Source organism: Oratosquilla oratoria, chromosome 12 (genome assembly GCF_046742065.1).
Source record: "Oratosquilla oratoria isolate Oo_2021 chromosome 12, ASM4674206v1, whole genome shotgun sequence".
In the NCBI taxonomy this organism is placed as follows: domain Eukaryota; kingdom Metazoa; phylum Arthropoda; class Malacostraca; order Stomatopoda; family Squillidae; genus Oratosquilla; species Oratosquilla oratoria.
The window spans coordinates 12,034,248-12,047,649 of record NC_134788.1 but is presented as its reverse complement, the minus strand read 5'-3'; the positions used below and the strand labels follow the sequence as shown (position 1 = coordinate 12,047,649).

Sequence of the window (13,402 nt, the reverse complement as noted above, 5' to 3'; positions counted from 1 at the left end):
CTAATCGTTTAAGGTTTTCGGTATACAGAAAGCCCACCAATAGAGACGATTTTATTCACTTTTTCTTAGCCCACAGTAAACGAGTCAAGACTGGTGTCTTAATAGGTTTCTTCCTTAGAGCCTACCGTGTATGCAGCAAAGAGCTCCTTGAGGACGAATTATCATACATTAGAAACACATTCAAAAACTTGAAATACCTAGGCCTGATTAATAAAACAGAGCAAAGAAAATTCCATGAAAAATCAAACGCCCAGACCAACGGACCAAATGTCCGTGAATCCTGGTCAAATGACCGTGCAGTGATAAAGAAATCAAGTCTCACCACATTTCACAACTGCACCTAATTATGCAAAAACAGAGGGTATTGATAAATATTTATTGAAAGGTGGGATAAATATTGCCAAGGCATCCTCTAATAAAATAGGAAAAATACTTAAAGACCACACTAATAATCACAATAACCTTGTAGTGACGTATATGCATCCTACGACCCGTTACACACCGATCAAAGAAATCTTCGGAACTATCCTTTCCAAGTTCCTGTAGTTGGCAAGCGTAGTTCGCAAGGGTGTCCCTGCCAGCCAGCGGTCAGCCAATCAGGAACTTGGAAAGCTCCTCACGTTCCCGCCAACCTCCTTTAAAAGGTCGGCGTTTCGCCGAGATGGGCGGAACACTACCAACCAGCGCACAAACTACATCTCCTCGTCCAGTCTTCTAGCTGTCCCATCGAGCCTCGCCGTCATCATCTGCTACCGCCTCGCTGACGTTAGGCTCCACGTCCAGCTACAACCATAAGCTCCACTAAGCTGTGGCCTTAGTCCGAGCTTCACCTATAATTCTCATGTGACACTTCTAGTGTCGCACCTTGTGGCTAATTACCAAAAGAGATTAGATATTTTGTGTTGATTTTAATTTGTCCTGCCGTTGTTCTGAACTAAAGCTACTACAACCTCAGTGTGATATATCGCATTCCCTGTAGCGACTGTACCTTAGCTTACATCGGTGAATCAGGTCGAGGGATTGAAAAGAGATTGAGAGCACAAAAATTATATAAGAGCACACAGGACATCCAACTCCCTGGTTCGCTACCTCGAACATTGTTATAACCTACCTGATTGGGACAAAGTCGAGATTTTACATAGGGGATTACAAAAGAAAATGAGATAGTTGAAGCTGCACATATAAACATCCAAGAAAACAACAACAATAGAGAAGGGTTTATATGCTTTTCCAAAGCAGCCAGTCTCTTAATAATTAACGCACTAGAATAAAAAAAAAAAAAAAAAATGACACTCGAAGCTTGACGAGTCCCTCCAACTACAGGTATAAATTTTGTGATCAAGATGTATTGTAGCAAGTCCTCCAAAGAAGGTCATAGAGACCAAAACGTTAGGACAATGAATGTATTCTTAACCAATTTTCGTTTACCCTTCCCCACCTATCACACACACACACACACACACACACACAAAATACTAGTCACACTGATAAGGCCTAGACTTGAATATGCGGCAACATTGTGGTCAGTCAGTACCAAAAAGAATATAAAGAAAATAGAAAGAATCCAGAGAGCAGCCACAAAAATGGCCCCTACACTTGCAAACTTGTCATATGAGGAGAGACTGGCTAAACTAGAGTTACTGACTCTGGAGCAAAGAAGAGAGAGAGGCGACCTATTGACCACCTACAGAATCATAAAGGGCACAGAAATACTCGATAGAGAGGACTTGTTAAACTGGGACAAGAGAAACACAAGAGGACATGGGAGGAAAAAATATAGTTAAAGAAGAGATCTGAGGAAAAACAGTTTTCCACATAGAGTGGTAGGCACTTGGAACAAATTGGACGGAAAAATAGTGTGCGCAAAAACCATTCATGAATTTAAGAGCAAACTAGACACTGCGAGATACAAAGGCGGGACCTCACGAGCGTAGCTCCCCTTCCCGTAAAAAATACAACTAGGTAAACACACACACGCGCAGTTGGTAGAACGATGAACTACTAGCATGGTGGTGCGCGTAGTGCTTGGTTCGAATCCTGCCCAGGGCCGAAATTAATTTCGGTACAGCTGCGCTTCGGGTTGTTACTCTGACTCTCGTGGGCGGGGAGTTGGGGGTGTGTGTGTGTGAAAGGTCATAGCATTACCCATAGATTGGACCTACGAGCTCTGAGCTCTCTTCCAGGAGGGAAATAGCTGTCGATCACGAGTCGAACACGTGATCCAAAAGACCAAGTGAATACACATATATGTATATACATAATTTTCACCGTGTCCCCAAACTCGTCTCATGGACAATGATAAATTGGCACGAAACCATGATAGGCTCATTGTGAATACTTGAAGTGAATCGCTAGTAGCAGCGAGATCATACAAATGATTTCTGACAGTCTCCCGGGATTCGAAATGAGACCTACCTTTGTGGTCCCGTCATGGAATGCGGCGTCTCGAACGATATTTATTAAGGTCTTACAACTGAGGGGGAGGGGGTGGAAGGAGATGTTTGTGGCGCCTCGACAGACTAGTGTTCAACCAAGAGCACCTCCAATTGGAATGACCAAAGGGTGATTTGGGAATTATGAAATTAAGCCTGATGACTTAAAGGTATACCCTGCCACCACCCGATCGCCTATATGAGTATATATGATCAAATAAGGAAACTGTTCCTTTTTAAACACATCTAATTCCGTTCCCTTTCCTCAGGACGTTCTGGGTTGGTTCTGGGCAGCGAAAGGCCTTCCGTGACACTACAATAGTGATGTCCAAGTTGGGTAAATGAAAGAATAGAAGTGTAGGTTTTCTATGCATTATTAAACTGTGGAAAAAATTAAGAAAATAAAAGGTTTTCTCCACTAGACAATAAATTGGGGTCCATACAAAATGAAAAATATATGGGTATGTTGGTCCTGTCCAACAACTACAATGGCCTAGGCTTAATAACCTGAATATACAGTACGAGGTAGTTTAATGACGCAGTTATGGAGACTGGGTCGATGCGTATGGGCACCATAAGTAAGTCACGGGCGCGTGGGTATGCGTAGTTCTTACGCTCCAACCTTCTGGCCACCGTCTAGTCTAAGTGTCTAAAATACACCGTTTCCTTACTTGAGAACGATCACAGTCAGAATTGTACTAAGTATTTCCCCCTGATATCTAATGAATATATGCATAACACCTTCGACTACTCCTTCCACGCAACAAGTATAACGTGTTTGTGTTCACATTCCTCTAACCCCTTTTTTCACCCTGTTAACGGGGGTAATTCGGGCGTCAGACTCATCTAAATATTAATGTCTATCTAGTATGTCTTCAATATATGTATATCATATAATTTTCACATATCGTCACTTAATCCCATTAATCTTACAGAGCACATTGACATCCCTCATTCGGGCGTCAGACTAATTTTAGATGCGCACAAGAAACCGCGACGGGCGTACGTGTTCGTATCCATGCGTAAAACTACCAACCTCCCCTCCCGTACCATTTCGTACAACTTCATTTCGCTTCTCAACACAACCCCTAGCTGCTACAATCTCTCCCTAAACTATTCCTCTAGTGGACTCCTGAACTGAAAGTTGGGAATTTTTCCTAATCCTCTTAAAACTAATGGTCCTAGTTTACGCCTCCGTCCGAACGCGCCTTAGTGATGTCACGGGTGGGCGGAGTTACGGTGAGCTATTGTTCTACAACATTCCAATGTCGTCTCTAGGAACAGTTGAAATATTCGTAGCTACCTCTTCCTTTTGTATGTTTTCTTCACTATGGTTATGGTAAGGATCTTATGGCAACACATCTTGATGGGTAGACACAGAACAAAATAAATTCCTGATCTATTAAGGCCCTATTTCCTCCTTTGTCTGCTTCTTGGTTGAATAAAACCATCACGGCATCCATGCACTTAGACTCTCAAGTCAACCCTCAAAAAATAAAATAAAATAGAACAAATAAATAGAACGCAATTACGAAAACGATATTCCTTCAAAATTCCTGGCCTTACACCTTGATGCTAAACTGTCAACCTACCAACTGAGCCATAAGAGCTACAGAAGGACTCAAATTTGGAGTTAATCTAAATATTGCAGAATTTAGGTTGACCCCTAACTGTAGTCACTACCTAATTTTCACCGAGTTGCCGAATTCATATCATGGACAATGATGAATTGGCATGAAACCTTGATGAGCTTTAACTGTTGCAAATACCTGAAGTGAATGGCTAGTAACAGTGAGATATTACAAATAATTTCCGATAGTCGCCCCGGGAATCGAACCTAGATCTAGCTTGTTGCCAAGCCTTACCAATTGAGCCACAGGAGCTACAAAAGAACTTGAGCTCGGAGTTAACCTAGCTCCCGAAGAATCTAGGTTGACTGCTATCTGCCGTCATTACCTAATTTTCACAGTCTCCGAACTCAACTCGTGGATAATGGTAAGTTGGTATGAAACATTGATGTGCTTTCGTTGTACACTGTCCCCTTGTGTAGTGTTCCCAATGGCAGCTACATTAAAGTATAATGAAATAAAGTAATAATTATTGTAGTTTTCAGTTCACACTGCATTATCATTTGCAAGGTAATTTATATGATTGCTTTTAGACACGTCCCATAAAGAACAATTTAATGTTCTGCTTGAGGGAGGTGGCGCTGTACGGAGGTCAGTGCTCAATAAAACAGCACTGTCCTGCCTAAAGTAGGACATCCGGCCACCCCAATTTCATCCTCACCTCGAGAGGGCGAAATCGATATCAAGCTTCTCGTTTCATTTCACCTGACGACTGAACAAGTACTGGTGATGAATAACCACCAAACACTGTCAGTACAAATGATCTCAAAACTACATTTTGTGAAATTATGAATTTGTGCACTTCCATTTTACAGGTCACTGACAAATTCTCAAAATAACATATTTGTTGCAATCCATTGTTATGAAATTATACAATTTATTTCACAAATACAATTTCTTTTCAAATACCTTGTGTACATTTTTTCCTTCATGTGCTAGCTGTAAAATGTGTGTGCATGCATGCAGGCGCATAGCTTAGAAGGAACACTGTTCACAGCACAAATCAAAGAAGGTTGATCTAACATATGGTGAGTATATGAAGCATTATTGTGCTACATATCACATCCAAACTGTGAAACTGCATAGGACTTCCTACTGGAGCAATGTGATAAATTCAAAATACTCACCTAAAATTTTTGTATTATTCTGATGATATGACGAAAATAAAATGTACAAAACATCTCCATTTTTTATTAACAGAATATGTACAAATTTTACTTGGTGAATTACTGAGGTTGTGTTCTGAATATCCATCATACAAACTTGCAAAAGATGCCAAACTTCAGTCTACTATGAAAGTTCTTGAACCCGTCTGTTCCAAGTATGAAAATCAAAAAGTCTGACATCATCCAGAAAAAAAGGTCCAGGTTTAATCTTCAACACACTGAATAATTTTCATATACCAAGGACAAATGGTATTCCGAATATAATTCCAAGAATCTGAACCAAAGTCATTGCTGAAGGGTATTTAAATCCTGTGTAATGTCCATCTGGTGCAGGCATTTTTTCCTAATTTGGCCTGGCACACACTGGAAGGGACAGGTGATTTCAATTGCTCAGTCCTTGCCAACATCATTCCACTAAATTAACATAGGCAAGATACCTGTACAACCTGAATGAAATAAAAGTACCAATTTATGATCATTCATTTTGCTGTAAATTCATAAAAATATGCATTTCTATATACTCTATTATATATACAGTATATATATATATATATATATATATATATATATATATATATATATATATATATATATATATTTTTTTTTTTCATAAATATTTTAAGATGACAAACCAACAAAATCATGTGTCTGGTCTGGTGTGGTGTGTGGTTGGTGGTGTACATTTATGCATGTAAAGTATGCATTCCAACGAACTCACCAGTCCTTATTTCCTGCTTGTCTTGGGCATTCATCCTCTGAAGTTTCCTCGCTCGCAACATGTTTTTCATCAGTTGAGTCGTTTGGATATCCGAAGTGTTCCATACATGTATCCTTGTACCGTACCCACACTGGAACATGAGAAGGCATTCAAATCCAATAAATCTTCTTCACCCAATGTGAAATCTCCATCGTTTTGCTTAATGACCATGTCCAAGAATGCAAACAACAACCCTAATATCATCAGTTGCCCCAATGTTGGAAAATCTAACTACGACATTGAAAAATTCGTCTGCTATCAGGCACTTTTAAGATTATGCTACTCGGATAAAAGCAAGACTTTAAAATGCTAAATATGAGAATTTTAGTGTTCTAACTTCTTCTAAGTTATTTTCAAGCAGGAGATAACAAAAAATAAAGAGATCCATACCTCATTTGACCTTTAAATAGATGAAGTGAATACCATCATCAATGACTAGTCGTTCATATGCATAGACTGCAAACTAATTCAGGTAAATACTCACACTTCATGGGTCTTTACCAGGAGAACTATTAATAGTTTTTGTACATAGAGGACAAATTCCTTTATACTGAACTATAAGAATGAATTTTGTTCACTCTTGAATGACCTTACAGGTAACAAAAGGAACGCCACACAGGATTCTGTGTAGGCATCACTTGCGTAATTGCCTTTCTGCTGGCTTAATTCAAGCCCTTGAAAACTGTGATCTTTTCATCATACAGGTCATACAGGAATGGCTTCTATCCAATGTCCATCCTCATATGCCTTGTGAGAGAAGTCTTGTGTGAAAGAGATCACACTGGAAAGGTTTCTCTCCTGTGGGAGCCTTCATATGCTGTGTGGGATATCCCTTTTGTGACAAAGCAGAGTCGTACAGGTCATACTAGAAAATCTCTCCTGTGTGGCTCCTCATATGCTTTGTGAGATAATCCTTTCTTGAGAAAGTTGCATTGCAGAGGTCACAATGGAAAGGCTTCTCTCCTGTGTGGGCCCTCATATGTGTTGTGAGACGACCATTTTCTGAGAAAGCAGAATCACACAGGTCACACTGGTAAGGCTTCTCTCCTGTGTGGGTCCTCATATGGTTTGTGAGATTACCCTTTTCCGAGAAAGTAGAATCACACAGGTCACACTGGAAAGGCTTCTCTCCTGTGTGGGTCCTCATATGACTTGTGAGAGAACTCTTTTGCGAAAAAGCAGAATCGCACAGGTCACACTGGAAAGGCTTTTCTCCTGTGTGGGTCCTCATATGACTTGTGAGAGAACTCTTTTGCGAAAAAGCAGAATCACACAAGTCACACTGGAAAGGCTTCTCTCCTGTGTGGGTCCTCATATGCTTTGTGAGATTCCACTTTTGTGAGAAAGCAGAATTGCACAGCTCACACTGAAAAGGCTTCTCTCCTGTGTGGGTCCTTATATGCTTTGTGAGAGAACCCTTTTCTGAGAAAAATGAATTGCACAGGTCACACTGGAAAGGCTTTTCTCCTGTGTGGGTCCTCATATGCTTTGTGAGATTACCCTTTTCTGAGAAAATTGCATTGCACAGGTCACATTGGAAAGGCTTTTCTCCTGTGTGGGCCCTCATATGCTTTGTGAGAGAACCCTTTTGTGAGGAAGCATAATTGCACAGGTCACATTGGTAAGGCTTTTCTCCTGTGTGGGTCCTCATATGGTTTGTGAAATGACCCTTTTGTGAGAAAGCAGAATCACACAGGTCACACTGGAAAGGCTTCTCTCCTGTGTGGGTCCTCATATGCTTTTTAAGAGAACCCTTTTGTAAAAAAGCAGAATCACACAGGTCACACTGGAAAGGCTTCTCTCCTCTATAGGTCATCATATTATGTCTTGGATGAATCTAGCTGTGTCATAGATGTCACACCAGATCCTCTTCATTATGTGACACATGTGGCTTTTATGGATAACTCTTCCAAAGGAATGGTTATAGTTACCCTCTTCCTGGAAAATATGTAATCATAAGATTGACATCTCTTTGAAATTGTGTAATATACTGTAATAGGATTGTGAATATTGTGTACACAAACCATTAATATTTAAGTCTCTATAACTAAACAAACCCTTTGTACTTACCATAATGTAACATAAAAGAGAAATAATAATAGCTATGGTGCCATTATATATTGTGTTCTACTTTCACAGTAGAAATATGCTGAAAACCATCCAATAGACATGTATACTCACCTCACCACAACCAGAATGACTAAAATTCTGCTCTGGATTTTTCATCATGTCATGAGATTTAGAATTGGGGAACATGCCACATGGCTGCAGCAGTCATATTTTAACATGATTCCACAACATTCCATGTTTGGGCACATATGACCAGAATCTAAATATGACAAACTCTAGGAAGTTCATCTCATTTGACCCAAATAAGTGATGCAAGTCACATCCTTTCAGATACACTGATAAGTGGTGTACCTGTGTTATTATTTCTGAATAATGTAATAAATGAAACTGTAGAGGAAATTTCCATATTTTTCATGTCACATTAAGTAAGATCCCTGTTTGTCTATGAGAAAAAAAAATGGTTATACCTACTAAAACAATTTCAACAATCATGATGTAATCAGGAAGGAACTGCTATCAAAGGTGCAATCCCAGTAAATTTGGAAATAGCAAGAAGACAATGTATAATGTGAGAATTAGTGCTTTAACATTTTCAACTTACAGGCCATTTAAACACAGAGGCATTATATACATAAACCCAGTCATCTTCCAGGAAGCCTGTGACTCCCTAACGGTTGTGACACTTGTGTGATAATACATATGCCAAAGGTTTTTTCCCTTTAACAAGGAAGATAGCCAAAAAACAAAGGCATAAATTCCACTCCCACCCATTTCATCCCCACATACTCAACTCCCATCCACCACCCTCCTTCCCTCTTATCTTGGCTCCTCCTGGATGACAGGTCATCTCTGCATCTCGCCCACTGCCCCAAGTCAGAAGCAGGATTGCAAAACAGCACATCCACAGCAAGGCTGCTTAATTACATGCTGATTTAACAATATGTAAACTAAGCCATTCATGCATCGATATTGTGATTGAGTAAGCAGTATTGGTTAAGACGTTTGTAACATTCTTTCTGATTGGAGAAAGGATGAAGGAGAAAAATTTATTGGTTCATGTGAGTAAAGTCACACCCTTAGGGAGAGGCACTTTGCTGTAACAGTAAGGATCATTGGACTAAGAAAGTTGTCAAGTCAGTGCAAAGGTGGTGTAGGAAGTTTAATTCACCCCATACAGAAATATTACTTCCTATAGAAAGATATGGTGAAAGACATACTTAAGACAGTGATGAAAAGAAAGTTGAAAGTGAAAGAAGAAATACTAAATCATACAAGGAAACAGTAAACAGAAGTAAACCCATAATTATGGAGGTGACAGACACAGGTGAAACCCAATGCCCCATTTACCCAATCCATCCATCTCATCCTTGGTCACTCCTCCATGTTCACTCCTTCTACCTCTGCCTTCCACACCTCTTTTACTAATTTTTCTTCACTCATTCTTTCCATGTGTCCAATCCATCCCAATACTTTTTCATCAATCCTATCTCCCAACTCCCTTTCCACACCCATTCTCCTCCTCACCTCCTCGTTTCTCACTCTAGCCTTGTTAACCCCATCATACTTCTTGGGCACCTCATCTCAAACACATTCAAAGTACTCTCTTATGTTCCATGTTTCTGCCCCATACAGTGCTGTCAGCACAATCACTGCTCTATACAATCTCCTCATAGCATGCATTCCCAAATGTCTATTTCTCATTACACTTTTTAATCCTCCAAGGCATTTAATTGCTTCTCTCAAACTACATTCTACCTCCACTCCTCCCTTTCCTGCCACATTCGCACCCAAGTATCTAAAACTACCCACTTCCTCCAGTCTCTCTCCTTTAATACTCACTTCCAGTCTGCTGCCACTTTCTCCCCTTATACATCTCATCACCTTACTTTTACCCACATTTATCTTCAATTTACTTCTTTTGCAATCCTTCCCAAACTCCATCACTAACTTCCTCAATCCATCCTCTGATCCTGCTACAAGTGCAGCGGTGTCAGCAAACAACAACTGGCTTATCTCCCACTTTTCTCCATTGTCTTTAACCATCTCCAATCCCCAAACCATTACCCTTGCATTTACCTCTTACACCAGCCCATTCATGTTAAATTGAACAGCCAAGGCGACATAACACATCCCTGGTGAAGTCCCACCTTTACCTCAAACTACTCACTCTCTCCATTTCTGATTTAACACAAGCTCTACTACATACATATATACAAAGGCTTTTTCCCCCTTACATGGGGGGGGTGGCCAAAACAAAGAAGGCATACAACCACTCCCACCCATTCCATCCCTTACATATTCCATTCCCCTCCACCCTCCTCCCTCCCTCTCATCTTGGCACCTCCTGGATGATGGGTCATCCCTGCATCCTGTCCACTGTCCTGGGTCAGAAGCAGTGTTCCAAGACACAGCACATCCACAGCAAGGTCACTCTACTACTATTGTAAAAACTCTTGACTGCTCTTAAAAGCTTTCCTCCTATCCCATATATCTACAACACCTCCTGCAGTGCTTTCTTGTCTACCCTGTAATAAACCTTTTCCAAATCCATAAAGCCCCAAAAAGCATCCTTACCTTGTCTTAAAACTTTTCACACATCAGTCTTACCACAAAAATCTGATCCACACAACTCCTACCTGCCCTAAACCCACACTGTTCATCACCAATTTCTCCCTCTGTTCCTCTCCTAATCCTCTCAATCAAGACCCTCTTTCACCCCCTGCTTCCCCTGTTACCTCTGTTGTTGTTACTATTTACTACTCTGACTACTGTTCCCTGCTATGGTTTTGGATTTCATTACTTTTAAATTTCTTTCTATCACTTTTCTTAACTAAGAATGTCTTTGACAATACCTTTCTGTAAAAAGTAATGTTTCTCTATGAGGTGGATTAAACCGAGGTAAAATTTTCTTCTTTTTTCCCAAATAATGTTATACTTGGCTTGTCAATTTACACCAAGGGACTCCTTTACTGTTACAAACAAGTGCCTTCCCCAAGAGAATGACCTTACTCCCATGTACCAATCAATTTTCCTCCTCCACCCTTCTCCAATCAGACTGTTACAATGTCTTAGGCAATACTGCTTACACAAGCAATCTCGATATCAATGCAGGAATGGCTTAGTTTACATATTATCATAGCAGCATTAAAATCTGGTCCCTAGTGGTTGCTTATAAGCTATAGACAAGGAGCAAGTTTGTGCAACTCCTTCGCAGCTTGATGTTTTGAAAATAAGTTCATAAAAACTAAATTCTCGCTGCCTACCCCTCTATCTACCTTACTGTCTACCTCAATCTACCAGTCTCTTACATCCTCCTATAAGCCTTCTTAACTACACTTAACTGATCCCTCTAAATTACTACACTCACACTTGTCCCCTTTTCCCTTGTAAAGTGGAATTGTACAGGCACTCCTCCAGTCCTCTGGCACTCTACCCTCTCTTAAACATACATTAAATAACCTCACCAACTAATTCACAATCACTGTACCTCCTTTTTTAGACATTCTTCATGACACCCATCCAACCCTGATGCCTTACATGCTCTCATCTTAACAACTGCCTTCACTTCATCTTTCCTTATTTCTCCTCTATTTTCCTCACTTGTCACTGTCATTTTCTTAATGCTTCCCACTGCAACTACCTTTCCCTCCCTATCCTCCTTCACATTTAGCAACTCCCTACAATACTTTGCCCATCTTCCACTTACTACCATCTCTTCACTTATCATCTCTCCATCTGCACCTTTTAACTTTTCTTCTCTACTTGATTTGCCTTCTCTTTTTTCAATTTCTTTCCAAAACATCTTTTTATTACTTTCAAAACTTTCTGTCATATACTTACCTCATTTCACATTTGCTCTCCTCTTCCGTCCTTTATGCTTTACTTCTCAACTTACCTTCCACCAAAAAATGATCTGATATTCCCCACTCTCTCCCCTTAGAACATGTACATCCTTCACTCTTCCTACTATTTTTCTAGTTACCACTAAACAGTACAGTCCATTAATCCTCCATGTACCACCCTTCCATCCACCACCCTCTCCCATGTATACTTGTGCTTCACTTTCTTCCTAAACACTGTATTTGCTATCATCAACTCTCTAGATACATCTCCACCATCAACTCTCCACTACAAATTTTTTCCTGGAACTCCACACTTTCCAATTGCTCCGTCTTTTAGTTCATTTCCTACCCTAGCATTAAGGTCTGCCAATACCACTACATTGACATTTCTCCCTAAACCCTCTAAGCACTAGTTCAAATTTATCCAAAAAGCCTCCCTTTCCTCTACACTCTTCTCACTACCAGGCCCATATGTACTAATAAAAATCCACATCTCCCTTCCCAGTTTCACCTTCATCCACATTGAACTTGAAAAAAAAAAAAAAAATCCTTTCACTCACACCACCACACACTTAACTATCTCTTTGCTTACTAGTATAGCCACCCCTTCTCTTTCTCATACTCTTTTCACTCCTGAGATTCTCCCAACTACACTCCGTAGCTCAAACTCTCCCCTCCCTTTCAACTTAGTTTTATTCAATGCCAACGCATTCATCTTTCTTCTCACAAACATGCCACCTATCTCTTCCCTTTTACTCTCATCTGTATCACAACCATGCACATTAAAAGACCCAAACCTTAGGATAGTGATGGAAAACTCCCAGACCCCCTTATGCCTTCACCTTTTTTCTTTTTTTTAATGTACCCTTTGTGGAACCTTTATTTGATAGTATTATCCCAGTTTAGAAGGTGTCCCTGCCTATTAACATTAATCAATGTAAAGTTGGATATCATATGAGTTTCCCATTGGAGCATTTCCCACCTTGAAGATGACAGCCTAATTGCTGAGATCATTTGATCAACCAATGTAGCTGAGAGTGAGAATGATTACTGTCCCAACCTTTTCCATGATGCTGAAGAACATGCTACCAAAGACTACACCCCTACATCTTACTGGTTTGTGACACACTATAAGGAAAACAGAGGTAACTTTATCCATGCTGCTAAATATCTAGAGACTAGTGTTACCTACAAATAACCTAAAAAAAATATGGTAAAGATGATCTGAGGTAAGAACTTAACACCGGCCATCATACTTCTCCATCTACCTTTCCCTTCCAATGGAATTTTCGAATCCATCAAACCATACTGAACATTCAATTACTGCAAAACATGAGAAAATAGTATCATGCTCATATTTTATGGTTCATATCTCCCTGAGTTAGTCAATATTGGTCCTCTTTTTCTCCCAATAGAAGTTTTCATCAACTGTCTTTTACAGAGTTATCAGTGTTATGAATTTCACCATGGAAGGAAAAACTGTCAAAATGGTCCCCAATGTGGTCAC

At 40.0% G+C, this 13,402-nt stretch overlaps 2 protein-coding genes across 3 annotated transcripts in view; both read right to left on the bottom strand.

Moving 5' to 3' along the window:
• Positions 1–3,278: 3,278 nt before the first annotated feature.
• Positions 3,279–13,402, bottom strand: part of LOC143030971 (uncharacterized) — a 205,277-nt gene continuing 195,153 nt past the window's right edge. Inside the window, exon 4 of the mRNA XM_076194275.1 lies at positions 3,279–3,382. The gene's annotated coding sequence lies outside the window, so the exon portion shown is untranslated. The remainder of the gene's footprint in view (positions 3,383–13,402) is intronic.
• Positions 5,858–13,402, bottom strand: part of LOC143030967 (uncharacterized) — a 28,175-nt gene continuing 20,630 nt past the window's right edge. For both annotated transcript variants that reach the window (XM_076194269.1, XM_076194270.1), the window contains exon 2: positions 5,858–7,921. In XM_076194269.1, coding sequence (XP_076050384.1) covers positions 6,849–7,802 — 954 coding nt within the window. In that variant the 5' untranslated portion in view covers positions 7,803–7,921 and the 3' untranslated portion in view covers positions 5,858–6,848. The remainder of the gene's footprint in view (positions 7,922–13,402) is intronic.